Below are 23,860 nucleotides of genomic sequence, written 5' to 3' on the forward strand. Positions count from 1 at the left end.
CCATCATATTCAGCAATAAAATCATCATATTGATGATTCATTTGAAAATGGCCGTACTTGGAAGAAAATAATAATTTCTACGTATTTCGTGGATTTCCATCGTTTGTACCTCGTTTCTGATTGTACTATATTACAGAGGATTGTACCTCTGAGGGACGTATTCATCCATCATATTCAGCTATAAAATCATCACAATGATGATTATTTAAAATGGCCGTACTTGGAAGAAAATAATCATTTTCTACGTATTTCGTGGATTTCCATCGTTTGTACTCCCTTGTTTCGGATTGTATTATATTACAGAGGGATAGTACCTCTGAGTGACATATTCTTCCATGATATTCAGCAATAAAATCATCACATTAATTATTCATTTGAAAATGGCTGTAATTTAAAAAAAATAATCATTTTCTACGTATTTCGTGGATTTCCATCGTTTGTACTCCTCATTTCGGATTGTACTATGTTACAGAGTGATTGTACCTCTGAGTGACTTATTCTTCCATCATATTCAGCTATAAAATCATCACATTAATTATTTATTTGAAAATGGCTGTAATTTTAAACAAAATAATCATTTTCTACGTATTTCGTGGATTTCCATCGTTTGTACTCCCTCGTTTCGGATTGTACTATATTACAGAGGGATTGTACCTCTGAGGGACGTATTCATCCATGATATTGAGCTATAAAATCATCACATTAATTATTCATTTGAAAATGGCCGTACTTGGAAGAAAATAATAATTTTCTACGTATTTCGTGCATTTCCATCATTTGTACTTTGTTTCGGATTGTACTATGTTACAGAGGGATTGTACCTCTGAGGGACATATTCGTCCATCATATTCAGCTATAAAATCATCACAATGATTATTTTTTGAAAATGGCTGTACTTGGAAGAAAATAATCATTTTCTACGTATTTCGTGGATTTCCATCGTTTGTACCCTCGTTTCGGATTGTACTATGTTACAGACGGATTGTACTTCTGAGGAACGTATTCCTCCATCTTATGCAGCTATAAAATCATCACAATGATGATTTATTTGAAAATCGCCGTACTTGGAAGAAAATAATCATTTTCTACGTATTTCGCGGATTTCCATCGTTTGTACTCCCTTGTTTCGATTGTATTATATTACAGAGGGATAGTACCTCTGAGTGACATATTCTTCCATGATATTCAGCAATAAAATCATCATATTAATTATTCATTTGAAAATGGCCGTACTTGGAAGAAAATAATCATTTTCTACGTATTTCGTGGATTTCCATCGTTTGTACTCCCTTGTTTCGATTGTATTATATTACAGAGGGATAGTACCTCTGAGTGACCTATTCTTCCATGATATTCAGCTATAAAATCATCACATTAATTATTCATTTTAAAATGGCTGTAATTTTAATAAAATAATCATTTTCTACGTATTTCGTGGATTTCTATCGTTTGTACTCCCTCGTTTCGACTGTACTATATTACAGAGGGATTGTACCTCTGAGGGACGTATTCATCCATCACATTCAGCTATAAAATCATCACAATGATGATTTATTTAAAAATAGCCGTACTTGGAAGAAAATAATAATTTTCTACAAATTTCGTGCATTTCCGTCATTTGTACTCCCTCGTTTCGGATTGAACTATGTTAGAGAGGATTGTACCTCTGAGGGACGTATTCGTCCATCATATTCAGGTATAAAATCATCACAATGATGATTTTTAAAATGGCCGTACTTGGAAGAAAATAATCATTTTCTACGTATTTCGCGGATTTCCATCGTTTGTACTCCCTTGTTTCGGATTGTATTATATTACAGAGGGATTGTACCTCTGAGTGACATATTCTTCCATGATATTCAGCAATAAAATCATCATATTAATAATTCATTTGAAAATGGCTGTAATTTTAAAAAAATAATCATTTTCTACGTATTTCGCGGATTTCCATCGTTTGTACTCCTTTGTTTCGATTGTACCATGTTAGAGAGGGATTGTACCTCTGAGGGGCGTCTTCCGTCTTCAGTCGTCTTCTTTCAGCTATAAAATCATTAAAATGATGGTTGATTTTAAAATGCCGCGAGTTTATGTTACTACACAAGGCGGTGATTGACAAAACTCAGTACACCATATCTCTTGTCCCTATAAGGTACAAACAAAATAAAAACGGTACAATCCGGTACTGACCTAGTATAATTTTAAACTCACTTGCCAACTTCAAACAGGTCAAAAAACAATTTATATAGGTAATAAAGTTAATGAAAAGTATAGTAAACAAAGAAGCCAGCTCGGGCTGGCAGGAAAGAAGAAATAAAATGATGTATATATGTTATTTTAAATAAATAATAAGGGAGAAACGCGTCGTGATCCTCATCGGTGAGGACAATAAAAGCCCTAACCTAGCTAACCTACCAGCCTTCACTAGCTACCTAAGCGATAACTACCCGAAGAAGAAAGGCAGAAAGAAACTCCGGGCTTTATTTTTGTCATCAATTGTCCATTGAATCTTTTATAATATTATTTTTAAATATATATTTTTTTTAATAAGTCTTTTGTATACAAAGTCTGATTAATTATATAAGCTTATATACGCTCATCACCGTAAAAGTGCGGAGAAAATCCACCTAAAAGTATTTAACAACAACTAAAAATTAACGAAAAAAAAAACAATAATACTAAAACATTTATAAAAATTATGAAACAGTGTACAGCGTGCATACGCCTACATTTACAAACATAATTTTGTTGTTTTACATTTCATATTTTGACATAGATCATACATACATACATGCATAATATATATTATAGCATCACACCTTTATCCCTTTTAAGGGATAGACAGAAGTGTAACACCACAGCGCGATAGCTGTACTGTGATCGAAATATTATCAGTTGTGTTTTTGATTTAAGTTTGCTTGAATCTACTTCTTACATACATATGTATAGCATCACACCTTTTCCCTTTCAGGGTAGGCAAAGGTGTAACATTTCAGCGCGATAGTCGTATTGTAAGCGAAACATAACTACGCCATCGAGACAGTATATTTTAAATAGTACAAGTTTTGAAGGCCGTTTAATTATTTTTTATATTATTAAATTATTTTTATTTTCAAAACAGCTCGAGCAACATAATCCTTATTGTGGTAACTAATTAGCAACAAATTCCTACATTACGACTTATCAAATAAGTATAAGTTTCGTGAGTGTCCATGCTAGCTTGATATCAAGATAGCAGTGGTAGCTTTTTTTTCTAAACGGCTTGAGCAAAATTTTCGAAATAGTTTTAACTTATTAGCAAAAAATTAGCAACAAATTCCTACATTACGTCTGATCAAATAAGTATAAGTTTTCGTTAGGGTCCATGCTAGCTTGATATCAAGATAGCAGTGGGTTTTTTTTCTAAACGGCTTGAGCAACAAAAATCGAAATAGTGGTAACTAATTAGCAACAAATTAGCAACAAATTCTACATTACGTCTGATCAAATAAGTATAAGTTTCTGTGAGGGTCCATGCTAGCTTGATATCAAGATAGCAGTGGTAGCTTTTTTCTAAACGGCTTGAGCAAAAAATCGAAATAGTGGTAACTAATTAGCAACAAATTAGCAACAAATTCCTACATTACGTCTGATCATATAAGTATAAGTTTCGTTATGGTCCATGCTAGCTTGATATCAAGATAGCAGTGACCGGTTTTTTTCTAAACGGCTGGAGCAACAAAATCGAAATAGTGGTAACTAATTAGCAACAAATTAGCAACAAATTCCTACATTACGTCTGATCAAATAAGTATAAGTTTCGTGAGGGTCCATGCTAGCTTGATATCAAGATAGCAGTGGTAGCTTTTTTCTAAACGGCTTGAGCAAAAAAATCGAAATAGTGGTAACTAATGAGCAACAAATTAGCAACAAATTCCTACATTACGTCTGATCATATAAGTATAAGTTTCGTTATGGTCCATGCTAGCTTGATATCAAGATAGCAGTGACCGGTTTTTTTTCTAAACGGCTTGAGCAACAAAATCGAAATAGTGGTAACTAATTAGCAACAAATTAGCAACAAATTCCTACATTACGTCTGATCAAATAAGTATAAGTTTCGTGAGGGTCCATGCTAGCTTGATATCAAGATAGCAGTGGTAGCTTTTTTCTAAACGGCTTGAGCAAAAAATCGAAATAGTGGTAACTAATTAGCAACAAATTAGCAACAAATTCCTACATTACGTCTGATCAAATAAGTATAAGTTTCGTTAGGTCCATGCTAGCTTGATATCAAGATAGCAGTGGTAGCTTTTTTCTAAACGGCTTGAGCAAAAATCGAAATAGTGGTAACTAATTAGCAACAAATTAGCAACAAATTCCTACATTACGTCTGATCATAATAAGTATAAGTTTCTGTTAGGGTCCATGCTAGCTTGATATCAAGATAGCAGTGACCGGTTTTTTTTTCTAAACGGCTGGAGCAACAAAATCGAAATAGTGGTAACTAATTAGCAACAAATTAGCAACAAATTCCTACATTACGTCTGATCAAATAAGTATAAGTTTCGTGAGGGTCCATGCTAGCTTGATATCAAGATAGCAGTGGTAGTTTTTTTTCTAAACGGCTTTTGCAAAAAAATCGAAATTGTGGTTACTAATGAGCAACAAATTAGCAACAAATTCCTACATTACGTCTGATCATATAAGTATAAGTTTCGTTATGGTCCATGCTAGCTTGATATCATGATAGCAGTGACCGTTCTTTTTCAAACGGCTGGAGCAACAAAATCGAAATAGTGGTAACTAATTAGCAACAAATTAGCAACAAATTCCTACATTACGTCTGATCAAATAAGTATAAGTTTCGTGAGGGTCCATGCTAGCTTGATATCAAGATAGCAGTGGTAGCTGTTTTTCTAAACGGCTTGAGCAAAAATCGAAATAGTGGTAACTAATGAGCAACAAATTAGCAACAAATTCCTACATTACGTCTGATCATATAAGTATAAGTTTCGTTATGGTCCATGCTAGCTTGATATCATGATAGCAGTGACCGGTTTTTTCTAAACGGCTGGAGCAACAAAATCGAAATAGTGGTAACTAATTAGCAACAAATTAGCAACAAATTCTAAAATATATTCGGTTAAACTGCTAAGTTACTACTGCTACCTTGACAGAGCTTTGCGTATTTGCAAACAATGTCATTAATGTTCATAAATGAAAAAAAATTTATACCTGGTCTGTTTCTTTTATTGTAAAACTAGTTGACCCGATAGACGTTGTCCCGTCTTAACTATGAATTTGCAGCGCGCATTCTGTCAATCGCTGAAATTAACTTTTCTTAAATTTTCTAACGTTCCGCTCAACTTCCTTTTTTTTCTTTCTCATAAGATCCTTCTCCTGACAATAACAAACACAATAAAAAAAATATTTTGAAATCGATTCAGCCGTTCACGCGTGATGGCGTGATCAAGGGAAATAGGGATCTATTTTATATATACAGATTGCTGAACTGATATAGATAGTATATCTTAGTTATATGGTATTTATATCCCGAAAGAAATTGTTCTTAAGTCTGTACTGGACAATTGAATTGATTGATATGGACAAATGTAGGAAGTCGGATTTGAATGAAGAAATATATATATATTCAGTAAAAGGCAGAGGCGCAATTAATGCACCCAATTTCAATTCGTAGTCACGGTGAAATGCTTTAAAACCAACGAGCCTGATACAGTATACGCTAAATAAAAATAGAGTTCTAATTTAAATGGTTATTAAACTATTAATGAGATGGAACTACGTCATTATAAATCTATACATATTATAATACAAAAGTCCCCTTTTTCGTCTGTCTGTATGTTATCGATTTTCTCAAAATCTATTGAACGGATTATTAAATTTGGTATGGAGATAGTTTAAGACCCTAGAAAGGTTTAGGCTACTTTCCATTCCAGGAAAATATATAGACGGACTTTTTATCTGAAAACAGCTTCACACGGTAGCCACGAGCAAAAAATTGTAATCAAATAAAAAATTATATTTACTTTTGTTGCTACGTCAAATAACAGAAGATCAACGCAATTTGCCCAGGGATCAACCGATAGTCGGACAGGTTAAGTGGCACACGCAAAAAATATTACAAACAATAAACTGATATAAATGCAAATATATCTATTTGTTTCCTCATATTGGCTTTATAACTTATTATATAAATTACATTAAGTAATATTACTTATTTTCTTGGAAACCCTTTTAAAGATTTTGTATTCGGACAAGCGCTGCATTCATTCATGTTGCATCGATAGCGTACGTTCTACCACAGAGTAGATACATAGTTCTACTGCGCACGGCACGACTACCGCTTTATGTACAGGACCATAAGTTAGTTTTATTTTTTATTAGACTGTTCGCGACTGCGCCGGCGTGAAGAAGTTTTCCAGGATAAGTCCCGCTATATATTTTAACGGGATAGAAAGTAGCCCATATTTCACCTCGGGTCTTAAACTATCTCCATACCAAATTTCATCGAAATCCGTTGGGTAGTTTTGAGTTCATCGCGTTCAGAAACTAGTTTCATTTCGATTTCAATTAATTCTTCATAATACTATGTTGTATTCTTTTATTGGTTTGTCTATTACGTTGTTTTGGATTCCTGTATTGGTAGTATTCAGCGACAATTTTAAAACTTGGAAAAAACTACCCGGGTTTACCAATAGCCTACTATCCATCGTTATGTTGTCTGACTTTATAATTTAGTTATAAAGTCCAATATTATAACATCAAAATAATTGTAATGGCTTGTAAGTGAATTTGGCTCCCTACGTGACAGTTAATGATTTTTATTCTATTTTATACCGAATTTGAAAATTCCCTAAACATTATGTTGAGGTAATTTTATTCCTAGAAAGGTTATTCACGAACGAACTTACAAGAGAAACTTAGTAAAATAGTGATAAAATAGGCTACAAGGAAAATCGCAAACACGACAATCGCTGACACAGAACGTCTGCGGAGCTCTGGGCAAACATAAAGAAAAAGAAACTGCCAATATTTCCCCGGCAAATGATACCCATACGTATTAATCCAAAGAATATACTTATTGTATTTACTTTGGGACGAATGTCGGTGCGGTGGACATTTTTGATTGTATATTACTATGACTATTTTTGGATTGAACCCAAATTTTTCTAATGACAGTTAAAACGGACGAATTTGCAACTTTGACATTATCATCTTTACATAAAGTCTCCTGCTGGACATAGGTTCGTATAATTTACAGACGGGCCTGTCAAAAGCGGCTTGAATCTAGCAAGTTCCTGCAACCTTTATCAATTCGTCTGTCCGCCTTGCAGGTGGACGTCTAACCCTGCGCTTGCCCTGTGGTCACTCGAGAACCTTTTGCCCCACCTGCCATCAGCTCTGTATCAGTCCGTTGAAGACTAATTAGCTCTAAATATATTATATATATTTATTCAACAATAATGTAACCGTAATCTCACCCTCAGTGATAGTGGTAGGGCCCACCAAATCTTCATTGGGACTGCCGTGGTTGCTAAGCCGGGGGATCGCTTGTACACCGTTAGCAGGGTAACCCCGGTGACAACCGCGGCAGTTTACAAAAACCGTTATCCTGTCTGAATGACGATTTTAGCAATCAGCTCACCTGATGGTAAGCGACACAACCGCCCATGATACGTAGTTCTAAATACGCTTATAATGCTTTCAACATAATTTGACACGATGATTTCATAATCGTTCCATAGCTCGATTTGTGTAATCATGATGACTGTCAAATCAGTATCATTATTAGATATGGTATTACACCGATATACCTGTATTCCTGAGGGCGTAGTTAGTTGATAACTGCTACATTTCGTTCAGGTAATCTCTTGCTATATCCGGCACAATTCCAATCTAGATTGTATACATGAAAAGTCCTGACTCACTTATTTACTCCTGGACTACACTACACTTATTTAAACGTGAAAATTTTGCAGTGTTTTCGTTTATAGCCTCTTCGTAATCCGAATTCGAATTAAGAATGATCAACGAAAAAACAATTTTTAAGGATGCTTTTGGTTACAATGGTCCTTGAAAGACTGTATATACAATATGAGGCTAAGGCAATTCCAGTGGCTATTGAAGGTGAGCTCTCGGTTGCTCATGTGCCGCAGAGTATCAATGCACGGTTTCGGCTAATAGGACGCCACTCGCTACTAACATTAATATATTCCAACTTCCCTGGGAAAATACGGAGTTCAGTAGGGATTTTTCCGTGAAAACTATCGACGATGTAGACCAAATATAGCGTTAGTAAAGGCGACAAATTTCGTGATTCAGAATCGTCAAACAATAACTTATCAGCAACAGGCCGACACCATTATTTATTTCGCACATCTCACGCACCGATTTCAATTTATTTAACCTTAGATTATGAATATTCAAATGGAGCTGCCACAGGCATTATTCTGGTCCCTTTCATACGTCTTCCGTGGCGTCCCTGTTACATACATTTCATACACCTTTAGGTCTATTTGCATAATCGTCACATTAACTCGGTCTTTATGTGATTTATTGGTGATATTCTTGAATATTCATATGCCATGGCGCCTTAACTGGGCCGTGTCAAATTTATATTTAGATGTTTCAAGATCCCTTTGTTAGTCAATCTGGTGGCCACTTATCCCAGCTTCGCAATAAATCATTCTGACCATTGACAGATGGTCAATGACTCAATGACTCACATACGGTTTATCACATACCCAATGTATGACGTATTAAATCAATCATATATCAAACGCTTGTATGGTCATTGCGAAGTCGACGCGTTTCAATAGATCCTGAGCTTTTGCTTATGGCTCTATGAATTGCACAATTTGATGAAATTTTAAATTATATCAAAGGAAGTGGTGGGTGGATATAAGTACAATATTATATTTTTTACGGCGTAAAACTTTTACCCAAGAAGCCTCAATGCTTGTATTAAAGGTCGGCAAAGCCTTTCCATTTCTCTGGCATTCAACTTTTACTTTATAAGGGTACGTTCCGTAGCTTTATCTATACTGAATATTGCAAAACAAACGATATTAATCTAATGATATTTGTTCCAGGTCTACAAAGGTTTGGACATAGTCACCGCTAAAGCCACGCCCCAGGAACGAGAGAGGCGCCACACCATCTCCTGGACATCTTGGAACCGCACCAGATGTTCACCGTGGTCGACTTTCGCAACAGAGCTTTGAAGATTGTATCCTTTTGACTCTCGAAATGCTTGATACTCTTGCATCAATTTGCCCTCATTTAATAACACAGTGAATAAAACGTGAATAAAAATAATTTATATAACTACCTAATTATTCTGTAACTGAGTGAAACATAATGTTTTGTCAAAAGTATTTTCGAGAAAATCGTAGCTCAGTCTGCAATATAAACTTACTCCGGCTGCTAATCCAAATCTTTGTTGATGCGCATGGTTTCTGAATCTTTGACAATCTAGCTATTGGCATAAATTATTAAAGATACTCAGGAGACCTCGAATCTTTCCTTACCGATAATGCCTATCACGGCAGTATTCCATAAGACAAGCCATCCATAAGTGATAAGCCCATTCATGCTGCAGACAAATCTGGTTACATTGAACGCCTAATATGTCACTTGTGCGTACACCATCCATTATCATGTCATTCGTTGTAGTACATCAGTCACATGATTGCGTCGGCAATTGTTGACGCGTGACCGCATTCCTGATGTTTAGCATTAGAAATTTTTTATATCGACCTTTATATTAATGTTTTAAGAGAGACTGTTTGATATATCATTTGTAAGAGTCTTCTTAAGTGTCCTTGATTTAATAATAACGCGTGAATAATAAGTTAATTAAAATACCAACCGTATCACCAAACAGAAAGGTAGGAGATAACTAGTGTAGATACCTTTCTAAAATCGTAAACGCTAGTACAAAACAGAAAGATTGTATGACATATAACGTTAGATTATTTGATAGGATATGCCATTCTCATACATAATCTTAGCATTTATCATTGCAGAGGCGTCTTGGTTACGCACCCTGCTATAATTTGAACGGGCTGTAGTAGATATTGCCATGGGTTTTATATAGTTTTATTTTCTGACGTCCACGCTCGTCCTAGGTTGAGCTCTATATAAGCGCCCAGTAGTCCCTAAGGATGGGTGGTTGTAGTAAAACTGGACTTTGTCCGCTAAACCAAAAAAAGTACACCTACAATTTCGTTCACCTAATATTTCGGGGCCAAATCAAGTCTCGAGGTAGTTTTGTGGTTGCGGAAAAAATTTATAAAATTTTCAACTCATCAAACGCAGGATCTCAGTTTATAAGTCTCAACAGTCCAGCACCGTCAGGAATTTAGTGGAATTGAATACATATATACATTTAAATACACGCACATATATTACATAAACACAATATACATATTAAATACATGCGTAAATTATATGTGCGGCTCAAAATTGCGGCTGACACATATAATTTCGGCTCACTAAAGCCAATTGTTTAAATATTTGATTAAAAAATGTATTTCTATGATTTAATGTATGCGTTAAGAACAATGTACGTTTAATTCGTCGCCAGTTGGCAGAATAATGACGTGTTGTACAAATATTGGTGATATTTTGAAATATATGGAACAAATGAATTGATGAGGAGGCACCCATGTAAACCTATCGGTTTAGTAAATGAAAAATTAAGCATTTGTTCTCGATTGAAAAAAAACATAATAGATACATCTGTACACACATTAATTAAGGCTTGTAGTTCAGTCGGTGAATGGCAAGCGGTGGATGTAAAAATAATATCAAGTATTGAAGTCACTAGACTAAGAAAAGTTTTCATAGTAACAAAAAAATGATACATACAGTCAAACATAGAACCTCCTGCTTTTAGGAAGTTGGTTAAAAGCTATTATCTTTGTATCTTGGAAAAGCTTTTGTCTTCTGGGCGACAATTTACAAAAATCTCTTGTTAAAAATCCAAGATTAAATTTACTCAATTTTAACAAAAGAAATACCAGTTTTTTTTATTGGAATTGCACAATAATTCGGATAGTCAAAGAGTATTATTTACAGGAAAATACTGGCCGTTTTTGTACGAACGAGTGAATGTGTGAAAGATTTGCGCAGAAAAGTCCGGCTTAAATTCAAATTGCCGTAGATGCTTGGAGTAATTACCTTGATGCACCGACGTTGCGCGTCTGAAAGGGTCCCTTTTCAATGTTGTTACTTTACTCTTAATTACTCGTGTAGAAGTTTAACATTGACTTGTGCTTTAACTTTGTGAAGTTTAACGGCTATTTCCATACAATCTTCTCAGTTCCAACCCCTATTGCTTTTATATATGGATTTTCGTTCAAGAGTAGCTTATGTCTTATGAGGTATTGACTGCGAAATTTCAAATTTGTACAAATACATATTTTGTAGCCGAAATTGGTATTGAATTGTTTGTTAAAAGTAGTTATTACAGCAATTTTGCAAGTATTAAAATGAAATATTTTATTTGAACCTGTACATTGTTATACATTATTTAGATTTCGTCAATATTAACTCTACCACCAGCTCGTAAAGCAGTTCTTATCAGGGAAGAACGGGCAAAAAACTCTGGTGATGCTCTTTTCAAAATCATTTTAAGATATAGTAAATTAAATTTCCATACATGTACGCAACCCTTTCGGGAATCATGAAATAATAAAACCTGAAATTCTCTATCATTAAATTGATATTGCTAGAAGTACATCTGAATTAGTAAATAGCTGACGGACATGTTAATCAAATAAATGTAACCAGCGGCCGGTAATTTGGACATGTAGTTGAAAGGTTTGTTGCCAAAAGGTTATGGATAATCCTCTTAGTGGCAGCCTGTCTAGACGATCACCAAAATAATGTAAAACCAATAATAGGAACGCGTGTCTATGTGAAATGACTAAATACACGTAAACCACTGTTGATTGACTTTTAGAGGTTTAATGTATCTTAAGTTCACACGAATGATAGACATTAGATTTAAACTATTTTTCGGATTTTTTTTCGAAGACTTTGTAGCCTTCGTGGTCCCCCCAGTGACAAAAAATACTTTAATTTTAGAGATTTATTCTTAAGGCCTATTTCTTAATCAATTTTAAAGTAAATGTCATTCATCAGTCATCGTATTAGATAACAGTGGCGAAAGTTCCATATAATCCGATTCCAGCCGGCTTCCCTTAATGTAGAACTAGCTTTTGCTCACGATAAAAAATTTCCAGGATAAAAGTCCAGCTTTATATTTTCCCGGGATAGAAAGTAACCTATACTAACCTTCTCAAGGTCTTAAACTATCTCCATACCAAATTTCATAAAAATCCGTTCGTAAGATTTTGAGAAAATCGATAACATATAGATAGACGGAAAAGGGGACTTTGTTTTTTATGTATAGATTTCTATAGAATCTATTGATTTGCATACCGCATGTTAGCATATTATTAGTACAAACATGTTGTATTGGGAAATTCTCTCGGGAAATTTCACCTTTCACCACTGTTAGATGATGCAGATAGTATTGAAGTGATTATCATACATTTGATGACTTCGATATTTTATTTAACACCACACTAAGAAGCTCATGTAAAATCCATACTTTTCCAGGTATACACTTTCCGAGAACGTCATACCCACGTTTTATTTATAATTAAAAGTGAACACTGCCCTAGACGCAACGGTGTTAAGAAAAATGAAAGCTTAGACTTCGCTTAATAGATTTTCCAGATAAATTAGAGCAAAAAGGTTTATAGAAAATGTCTATCTTAGAGTGGAAAATGGAATGATCATAACATAGTTTTAAAAGCTACCAACTTCGTTTTGAACTTCTGTTTATTTATCATTTGAAGAATTTGTCTTAACCTTTCCTCTATTTATTTTATGTGTATTTAGGTAATAGTTTCTTCAACAAATTTTAACTTCAGCTTTTCAGTTATTGTTTATTTTACAATTATTAATATGATAAAACAAATATACCATTGTCAAATACTATACGTAATTAATTTAACTGCAAAATGTAAACAACCAAAATGCTTTTCTTAACTCCTAACACAGATAGAAGATTTGATAGATCAAGGCAAAATTCCATTAATAGTTGGCGGTACTAACTATTACATAGAATCTGTAGTATATAATATACTAGTTGAAGAAATGAATGACTATGATTCCCTTTTATGGGACCAAAGTAGACGTAAACGGGATTACCCTGATTCAGAGCACAATCAGGAAGTCGAAGCGAAAAGAACCCAAACAGATGGGAATAAAGATCAAATTCAAGCCACCACGTCAGATAAAAAAGAAACAGACGAACGTCCGAATGCAAATAAAAGTTCTACTATAGAACAAGGCCTTGAAACAAATGGAAAAATTTATATAATCACTAAGGAACAACTCCAAAAAGATGTTGATGTTGAGTACACATTTAACAACGAAGAGATTCACGCTAAATTGAAGGCAATCGATCCTGCGATGGCGGGAAGACTTCATCCGAATAACAGGCGGAAAGTTTTGAGGTAAGTGAAAATATTTTGTTTACGTACAATTACCGTATATTCTGCAGCGAACAAGCTTATGACTACCATAGAATTTGTGCTAGGAAACTAAAACTTAAAACCATTTATAATTAATGTAAACCAAACGACGTGTTCGGGTGTACCGTATAAATAATGTATGATATATTTTAATTGAAATATCAAGTAGCGATACGAACAAATCACGTGTAATGTTTTCAACTCAAATGCCCAATCACATGGGCCACAAATCAAAATAAATAAATGTTATCAAAGTTCCCAATTTTTATCACTGTACACATTATTTTCTATTGCTCTGTTAAGATATCTCGTAGGACCCAAGCGACCCCTGATATTTCCTGTTGCTAATCAGTTCGTTGCTCACTTCGTAATTCCATTAAATGTGATGTCATTATGTCATATAATTTTCATGCTGTTATAACTATTTTCGTGCGTGACGATTATTTAATCTTCGACTACGCATTTCGAGATTTTAGTGATAAAAAATTGCTACATTAGAGTTATCTTAATAAACTTTGAACTTATTGTTATTGCTGATTTAGACTTTGTTCCGAGAGGAAATGTTTAACGTATAGTAAAATGAGCGTTTACAAAAAATCGTATTTTATGGTTGTTTAATGTTTCTAGCTAACGCTTGTCATCTGAACGGAGTTTTAGTACAGGCGTGTGAATTAAGTATGTTACAACAACTTTGTGTGGTTATAACGTTTTGTTCTCATCAGAATATAGGCGATTCGAGGTTCGGAATTTGTTCAACTATTTTGTGGTAGTATATGACGTGGATACGGAATGATTTTATTTCCCAGTTGATATTCTATATTCCTAAATTTTTGAGTCTGCAATTATAAGTTGCATGATAACGACGTATTTTGTTTTAATCCAATTATTAGGTATTATAGTGCCAGACCATGAATAAGCAAAGTGAAGGGGATTCAATTCATTTCACCGTACTACAAACAAAGAATGTCGCCCGTTCACATATTACGAAATATTGCGTAAATGTTAAATAATAGTATAAAAAAGGCATATTTCGCATAATTATTTATACGCACCGCGGCCATTTTGCGAAAGAAACGAATTAAAACGCAAAATATCCACACTTCCCCCCGGCAACAGCCGCGAACCTTGCTCACGCGTTAACATAAACATAAAAATTGAAGGCCGACGGAGCTGATGACATAAAATTCGCAAACCAGGACACTTGAGCCGCGGCCGTGCTCCCTACGCGTACGCAGAACGGGGAAGTACTTTGACGTCGCCGGCTCAAGTTACGGCAGACAGACTACTTCCGCGGGTCTTTGACCGTAACCAAGGATTTCGTAGATGACTGCGAGTGTGAGTGTTAGATGACCTTGGCTTCACTACCCGACAGTGGTGTGACCACGGTGCGGCGGGAATTTCGGAGACTAGGTCGTGCCGGCCCGGGATCTGGGTCGGCCGGTTGCTACGCGGCGTTTATGGCGCCGTAAACGAGCCCCGACAGTACATAGAGTCGTGTAGTGTTCGATCCGTATCAGTCAATTTATTACATGATATATATTTGTGTCTACTTTTGCGTGTTTTCATACATTTGAATATTACTTTTATTAACATCACAGTGAAAGGGAAGCTATTTTTTTGTGAATACATGTAACGTTTTCGCGTTTAACACAAATATTTGTAAAGATAAGAATTGAAACGATCCGCATACATTTGGGTCTTTGTTATTCGATTTTACTATAATCATTTAATGCGTACCTATGCCATTTCGTTCCCTTTAATTAATGCCCTTAAAAGGCTTTATATTTCAATTGCTATAATTAAGTACCTTCAAGGTTCAAATTGATACTTAGTAGCCAAAACAAAAAAAAAAGACATATATATTAATGCAAAACAGACTTGCAACTAATTAGAATATCGCATACACAAAGAATACCTGATATTGAACCTACCTGAAAATAATACCCTTACAAAATTGACTTTATTGTAGAAAGAGACAGAACGACTGAGCGGCCTATACCTGCCTCTAGAGTGTAGTGTAGGCATCCTCTGCATAGATTTGCCGCGAAACCGTTTTTTCTCTCTCACACTTTTCCCATTATTAACTTGGCAACTGTATAGCGCTCTATCTCAAATATAAGCTGTTTGCTGTCAAATAAATCTCGTATATTCCACATAAAGCATGGTCATAGCAGCCTATATCGCGAATATGGCCGCCCCTCTCCGATAACCCCGAATTTATTTATCATGTGATTATTATACATTTGGCAAAATCCATGAATATATACATGTGTACAATTGTAATGCGAGTGTACAGTCCGTCGGTAGATTGGGGATTTTCTTGTGGAATATTCCAGAACGGACCATCCACGGGATTGTATTTTTTGCTGGATTGTATTGGATTTTGATATTACGTTATTTAGTGGTGTGTTAACATTTATAACACAAACGTTTAGATACGTTCAGTTCCCTTTACTTAGTTCTTCCGTATATTTATCATGCCAATTAAAACTATTGTTCTTATAATGAGGTTTGGGTTAGTACATTTACTGGGCTTCCTTAACATTTGATATATCAGGATGACGAGCGCTGGTTTAAATCTATTTAATGGCACAATTGTCACTGTGACAATTCTTTTGTTTGTACGGTTAGGAAGATTGCTTGTAAAAATTGACATTTCCAAGAGTCTTTGGCCGGTAATATTTAACACTCGGGCTATCTAACTTACTCCTATGACGCTGTTATAAACTAATTCCTTTGTTGGTCACCATTGACACTGCGATGGCGTAGTTGGTTATGGAACGGACTGCCGGGAATGTCCGCAGGTTCAAAACCCAAGGGCATACACCTCTGACTTGTCTAAAATTATGTGTATGTTTTTGGTGATTTATCGCTCGCTGTAACGGTAAAATCAAATATCGTGAATAAACCTGTATACTTGAAAAGTTCTCTACAGAAATTTTTAGGGTGTGTGAAGTGTATCAATCCGCACTAGGCCAGCGTGGTGGACTAAGGCCTATTGCCTCTCAGTAGTAGAGGAGGCCCAAGTCCAGTAGTATGATAGTATATAATACAGAGCTGATATTATTATTAGCAGAGAATAATAAATATAAAAAAAAAACATTAATACAAATCGCATAAGCTACTAAATGCGTTCGATAAAATACTGACGACTCTTGAAGGACATATCATTGATCCAAATTTTGACTGTATCGTGAAATATCATATGGTCTAGACATTTTAAACAAGTATAAAAAAGGCAGATGTACCAGCAATCGGTTTTTATTTTAAAGTTCGCGATCTCTGCTCTTGAGTGACGAGGGTTCGATTTCTGACTCACGGCAATGGCTATCTTTACAAATTGACAAACTATTGAATCTGTAAATTCAAACGGAAATCGACGCAAAATTCCAATTACCTATATTTTGAGTGATTACAGTTATCGATTTGTATATAAGGAACCATATTTGATGTGCTAAGTATCATAAAACTCATTCGGGATATCAGGAAGAAAACTGGTTGTAATAAAGGATTTTTGTTTTTATAAGTTCACTGTAAATTACCTCCACTGCACCCTGTGGTAAGTCGAGGATTTTTTTTATTAGGGTACGGCAAATGGACCCCATTGATGATGGTAAGTAAGCCTTAAGCTTGCCCCTCCTATAAACGGTGGGAACATTGCAAAACGTGAATACCAGTGCCGAAGGACCGAAAAACCCAATTGCAGCTGGCTTTCCTTTCGTAAATTATGTAAAATCAAATTATCATTAGAAAGATTTCCAGGCCGCGTTTTATAGTACCTATAAGTATTGTCGGGATTTCTTTCGGAGAATTTAATCCATCGCCACTGGTGCACACACTAGTAACGCCTGTCTTACTCCTCCAAGGGCTGTGTTAGCTGTTCAGTTCATCACCTAGTCAGGTATCCTACTCCTCTTCATTAAGCTTTAGCGATGCAACTCTCATGGACATGAATGTAATTTATCAAGTCTTGTTATCCAGTTGCATTGTGTCGATAATTTTTAAACTTTGTAACAAACATCGGGACCTGATTACGATTCTAAGTAATACGGATGCTGGGAACAGGATGAACTTCCACTAAACTGAATTCTCAAAATTTACTAAGTTCAGTGTGTGGGTTGAGGTATACAATGTGTCGAATATACTAAGCAATGACACGGAACATTGTATGTACAAAGAAAACGCGCGTCATATTAAGAAACATTTGTCGACTTTCAACACTTCTCTATGTAAGCTAGAAGCTTCTATATTTCCTCAAAAACTTATCTTCGCAACACATGCATAGGTACGAGAGTTCTTTAAGTGTTGGGCATAGGCGGCACTAGCGCACTTGCATTTCATCGTAGTAACATTCGTCCCATATGATACGTCTTATATTTGAAGTAGTAGTCATCGGTGACTGCAGGGAAGAGTCCCTAACATATTATTGATAATATTGACACCGGCATACCAATACCCCATGGACAGCGGGCCTAGGTGATATTAGGCAGAAACAGTTCGTAATATTGTGTCAATTTGCAAATATTTTATTTAGCACGCTTTTGTCTTATTTAAGTCATCTTTACACATAATCAACGAACCAAAAGAAATTCTTTCCGCTATTTCTTCATATCTTAATACTTTTTTATCTTCATAGCAACAACTCTCTATTTTAATCAGGATCTAGTAAACTGCCTCTTTTATTTGTCTGATATTCTTACTTCCTTGGCAACAGCCATGACATAGTTTCAGTTGCCAAAAAATATCGCCATAGACCGCCTAGCAACGGACCTCGATGGGTGATTTAGGCAATAACTTTCGCTTTCATACCGGTTAGCTCTAGCGATAACTAAAAACAAGTCTGTTTCTCTCTTGGAAGATTGTATTTTATATGTTTCATCGTTTTTATAATAGTATTTAAACATAACATTTATTGACTTTCTGATATTACTTGGAATTTGAGTTCTTATGCAAATATTGAACTAAATTATGACTTATGAGAAATGAATAAGGTAAACAAAGGAATGAGAATACGATAACCGTAAAAATAATACAAGACCTTGTTTCATCTTAGATAGTATAATCAAAACAGCGTCCTTACGCAAAGTTAGCATCATAAAATGTTACATTGCTTAAGTTTTGATATAAATGTGTAAAACACGGATACAAATGTAAGCATCATTCCACCTATTTTTATACAAAGAAGTAAACGAAGAAAGAAATATAAATATATCCATTAGGATAGACATTAGTTTAAGAATGACGATAGATATTAGTCTAACAATAGGGAACAGAGTTCAGAGGCCGTAGCTAAGACGCCTTTCTACAATCGTAAACGCTAACGTTATGTGTGCGAATAGTATGTCACTCTAGCGAGACTTATCGTTTGCGTTCACCCATTTTCTTGTTTTCTTTTAGCGTTAACGATTCTGTAAAGGCAACTAGGCTACGACCCTAGAGCTATGAAGAACATTACATAAAGCTCTTGATGCTATACCACTATTGATACGTAAACTTGGCGCTTACTATCAAGCAACCATCCATCAAGGCACGAACCAATAGGTTCAAGCTTTCGAATATTTTGCATGGGCGCGTGTTCCCTCCTTTCTATAATCCTGCATCATTCCGCCACAGTGTGATAAAGCATCTTAGTAGGCCGGCATGATCGTGGCGAATGGCATGGCATAGCCATCTTTTGCCATTCGCTACTTTATTTGGACGATGTATCATCAGGTGCACTGCAGTGAGTATGCCGTTTCAGAAAAAAAAAGCGATTTACTAATCTTGTTATTTATTCCCTTGTAAACAAAGCCATTTTATCTATGCGCTTTATATCAATATACGTAAAAATATAACAGAAATACTTCGAAAAACCTAACAAAAGCAATTTTAGTTTATCTTCCTGTGTTAAAAATACTTCGCAATTCACCATGAGCAATAAATCGGCCAATGATGGGTTGACGGCCGACGAGGCCTGGTCCAGGAAACGATTTGGCTGTGACCTTTAGTCTATTGCGACGTAGCTTAAATACCAAGGTCAGTGACGTCACAACCACCGCCTTCGTGACGTGACATCTTTAGACCACTCCAAAAATATGGTCACTTGTGTTGTACCCTTTCCAGTCGATGTCCCACTCATAACAGTTTAATGTAGTCAAATATGATTCGTGATACTCTTTTTTGGTTATTTGTGCAAGATTTTGCATCGATTTCGACTGTTACGTTGTGAAATATGCCTGTGGATTTTGCTTTCAATAATACTAAATATTTTGACAGCTTACATGTTCACTGCTGAGCTAAGGTCTCTCGCAGTTAGGAGATCGAATAACTAAGGGTTCTGGTCCATCAAACTAACATGTTGTGGGATTGTCTTTTCTAGAAGCATCAGGCAGAGATAAAATTTTCGCGCATTAAATTATTTTTTATTAAATTCCTATTCTGTTATAAGATCATTATTTTCTTATAGCGGTATATTTATAGCATAGTTTATTTTAAGTTCCTCAAATGATATAAAATTTTAAATGTCAAATCGACTTATTAATATTCAATATATTTAAGATTAAACAGTTTTAAAACAATGAAGATGTCGCGTGGGCACAAACTAAATACGTTAGACGATTCACATTCAGCATAACTGTGAATTACATCATTCCCAAACATAACTACGCCACACTGACACACTAGAGAAAGACTAGATAGGCGTATTTTTCCAACGAGTTAATCATATTATGAGATGACGCAACGCTGTTGCTACGTCGCGAATAGCAAGTTTGTGTAGAATTAATTTGTGGCAATGGAATTTGGCAGATAAGGGTCAAATTTCATAGGTTTGATGTGGGAGGGTATATTGTGTACATGGAAGGATATCAAATACCCGCAATAGAACAGTACCTGAGGCACGAATATTTACGTTATTGTTAATATACTTGCAATCCTCCTCGGTTTCGCTCGGGTACCACTAATTATAATCTATAGCCGGATAAGTTCTGGTGGAACAATCTCAAGCAAATATCACAGGATCTCTCTTTGCATCGTATTCCTGATCAAGGGTCGTGACCTCCTTCTATATCACTTTCTCACGAACGTGAAAGTTGAATTTCCGTAATAACAAATTTGTTAAAGTTATCTAGTGGTCTCCTGGTTACAAGCAAAGATACATGAAATATTGGCGGTAAGGCTCTTGTATGCGAGTGGCTGTCGGGGCAGGTACCACTGCAATGTCTGTTTCTACCGACAAGCAGCAGTTAGCATGCACGGTTGTGTCCAGGTTGGAAGGACATTGTAGCCAGCGTAATTACTAGGCTATGAGACAACATTGGACGTCTCAAGGTGATGAGCGCTGTGGAGTCACGCAGTACTTTGTATTGCAAAGTTCTGTATAGTGTTACTACTGTTTATGGATGGTCCTATCTGTTGCCATCATGCTTGTCTCGTCATTCAAATAGAATGAAAAAATGGAATCGTGCTTTATTAGGCTCCCTCGGTGGCGTAGTTTTATTACTGTACGACTACAGTGCTGAGGTCTCGGGTTTGATCCTTAGATTGGGCAAAGTGGTTTTGGGTTTTTCTAAATATCACCCCGCAGTCTAGAATTTGTGTGCGATATAGCGATAGGCTTGCCCCTATCATATCATGGGATTGAATACATACGGCGAAAGGTGGGTGCACTAGTTTCACCTCTGTCTACCCCTTCGGAGATCAAGGCGTGTGTGAAAGAGAGTGTGTGTGTATTATTAATTTTAATAGGTAGGTGTCCAAATGGATTTTACTTCTGTTTTATTGTGAACGTGTTAGGTGTAGATCACGTATGCGTGAAACGGAGCGTTTCCACTCACGCACTGTCAAACGACAACACATTATCGGTGCGAATTGGCGCGAAGTGTATTACGTTTAGCTATGTTTGTTCAGGTGATTATCGGATGGACATATACTATAGAAAATGTTATGAAATGTATGTATGTTGAATTATGTAGGTCTCATAATGCCTATTGTACTCGCTACAGTGTTTTAAAAGTAGATTATAACATGCATACTGTTTGGAAGTGAGCAAGTCTTACGGACGAGGATTATCTAGCACAACCCAGACAACCTTTTATTGCTAAAAACCGACCAACTACCTTCTTAAATCAGTCTATAATTCCAAAAGAACCTGGCAGTCGGGCCAAAGCCTCAGCCGAAAACTGGTATTCGTAAATACAGTAATGCTAATAAGTAAAGGCGTCTTCTTCCCCACCAACCGAGTGTCTTCACGCATGACCTTGGCACATATTTGGTCATTTACAAGTGCGGAAATGAATGCGCGACCTTGCGATTCTGTCGCGTCGGATGGTAATCGTCTATTATAATCAATGTAATTTATTCCTAATGCGCAGGATTTTGACACGTTTTGATTCTTGTTTCAAGATTTAGAAACGTGTATATTTTAGAGTAGATATTGGGCTTTGAAATTCGTTAGATATTCGTTAAATATAAGTTATAATATATGACTCGGTAGCCTAGTTGTACTGCGTGAGTAGTCCGTTACTGCTCCGAGTTCCCAGGTACGAATCCCAGGTGGAGCAAAGTGGTATTAGGTTTTTCTGATCAGCATCAACCAGGAATTTAGAATTTGTGCCCGATATGGCGATCGGTTCGCCCCCTATCCTATCATGGGGCGGAATACACATGGCGAAAAGTAGATGCAGTTACGCCTCTGCCTAGCCTTTCGAAGATAAAGGTTGAACGTGTTGATATGGCAATACAGTACCGATATTTAAATTCCGTCTTCTAAGTGAAAATTCCTCTCTTACCACAAAGATTTATGAGTCTTACTTTTACTGATATTATAAATGTGTTTGTGAAAATGTTTGTATATTTGTTAGAAGTAAACGCGGTAAGAAACGAACGGATTTGGATTAAATTTGACACACATGTAGACCATTTTCTTGACTAATACATAGGGTTTTGTCCTGGCAATTTGCTTCCATGGGACAAAATGAAATTTTTAATCTGATTTTGAAATAGATGGCGCTGGCATGTTACAGTTTTTTAAGGGCTTTTTGTAGTGGGAAAGGCATTTCAAGTAGGCAAAGTCGCGAGCAACACCTAGTCGTTTATAAACGATGGTTGCTCCCGAGTCGTCACCCAAGCCAGTGCGGTATGACGCAAGCTCTACAATAAGGAAGTGTGTTCAATTGCCCATGAGTGCTGGGCTATTCTTAAGCGGTTGGAATTCAGAATTTATGATTTTGTGGTCAATTTGTTATGTCAAAGTGGATTAAATAGTTATTTTTAATACATGGTTAAATTATTTTTGCCTCTTAATTAGTAGGTATATAGTATTAAATGTAATTTTGAATCTACCAGGAGGCGTCTCTGGAACCTTTAAATATAGGAGAATGGTTAATTATATTACATAATTTAAATTTGTATCTGTTATCATCGACAAGATTACTTAAATTATTTAAACAAAGAATTTTTCAATAGAAATATTGAGTGTTTGAAAATAGTATGCAATTTGCTGTAGAGAATGGATATTTAGACCACCAGACCAAGATATGATTCCTATTGAGTGTCGTTTCATACCATGTAACTATGCCGAATACCAATGGCTCCGACGACTTGCTTTTGTTGAATGCATGTAGCTGCTTATGTATAAGCGGTAAGCGGCCAAGGTTGTATGGAAAATGTTACCTTAAGAGATAACGTTGCTTATGCAAAATAAACTTAATGCTGTCTTCTTTATGACATATTTTTAGATATATATATATATTTTAATTTATACGATCATGTTTATTTTTACACGCACTTACGCCTTTTATATCCGAAAACAAAGACACAACTATTGCATATATTCCGTCATATGATGTGATAGAGAGTCTATCGCCATATCGGATACAAATTCCAGACAGAAAAGACCAAAAAACCTAATATAACATTAGCCAACTCTAGTAACGGACCCACAACCTCAGCGCTGCAGTCGTACACTACAACCACGCCACCGCAGAAGATATCTCATTGATTTTCATCTCCAAACGCAGAATGTCCCACAGCGCAGGAATGCGGCGTGTATTGACTGATTTATTGTAATGTAATGTACACGAAGCGCCGAGAGTACTCGCATTTCTATGACTCGGTCGCGTGACGTCATTGGCGGGTTCGATGCATAATTTTTAGGGTAAGCTGATTGCCTGATGAACTGACTATTACTATTTATATAAGCTAATTTAATATATCAGCCCTGTATTATATACTGTCCCACTGCTGAGCACGGGCCTCCTCTACTATTGAGAGGGATTGGGCCTTAGTCCACCACGCTGGCCCAGTGCGGGTTGGTAGACTTCACACAC

General features: G+C 35.9%; 2 protein-coding genes across 2 annotated transcripts in view; both read left to right on the forward strand.

The window, feature by feature from the left end:
* Positions 1–7,346, forward strand: part of LOC115447897 (tRNA dimethylallyltransferase) — a 165,816-nt gene extending 158,470 nt beyond the window's left edge. Inside the window, exon 4 of the mRNA XM_037438992.1 lies at positions 7,262–7,346. Within this exon, the coding sequence (XP_037294889.1) occupies positions 7,262–7,346 (85 nt within the window). The remainder of the gene's footprint in view (positions 1–7,261) is intronic.
* A 720-nt stretch (positions 7,347–8,066) lies between these two features.
* On the forward strand, positions 8,067–13,555 carry LOC119189431 (tRNA dimethylallyltransferase-like). The gene is made up of 3 exons (XM_037438993.1): positions 8,067–8,127; positions 9,138–9,229; positions 13,078–13,555. Exons 1-3 carry the CDS (start codon positions 8,067–8,069, stop codon positions 13,537–13,539), a joined length of 615 nt encoding a protein of 204 aa, XP_037294890.1. The 3' UTR covers positions 13,540–13,555.
* Positions 13,556–23,860: the final 10,305 nt, after the last annotated feature.

Source organism: Manduca sexta, chromosome 15 (assembly GCF_014839805.1).
Source record: "Manduca sexta isolate Smith_Timp_Sample1 chromosome 15, JHU_Msex_v1.0, whole genome shotgun sequence".
In the NCBI taxonomy this organism is placed as follows: domain Eukaryota; kingdom Metazoa; phylum Arthropoda; class Insecta; order Lepidoptera; family Sphingidae; genus Manduca; species Manduca sexta.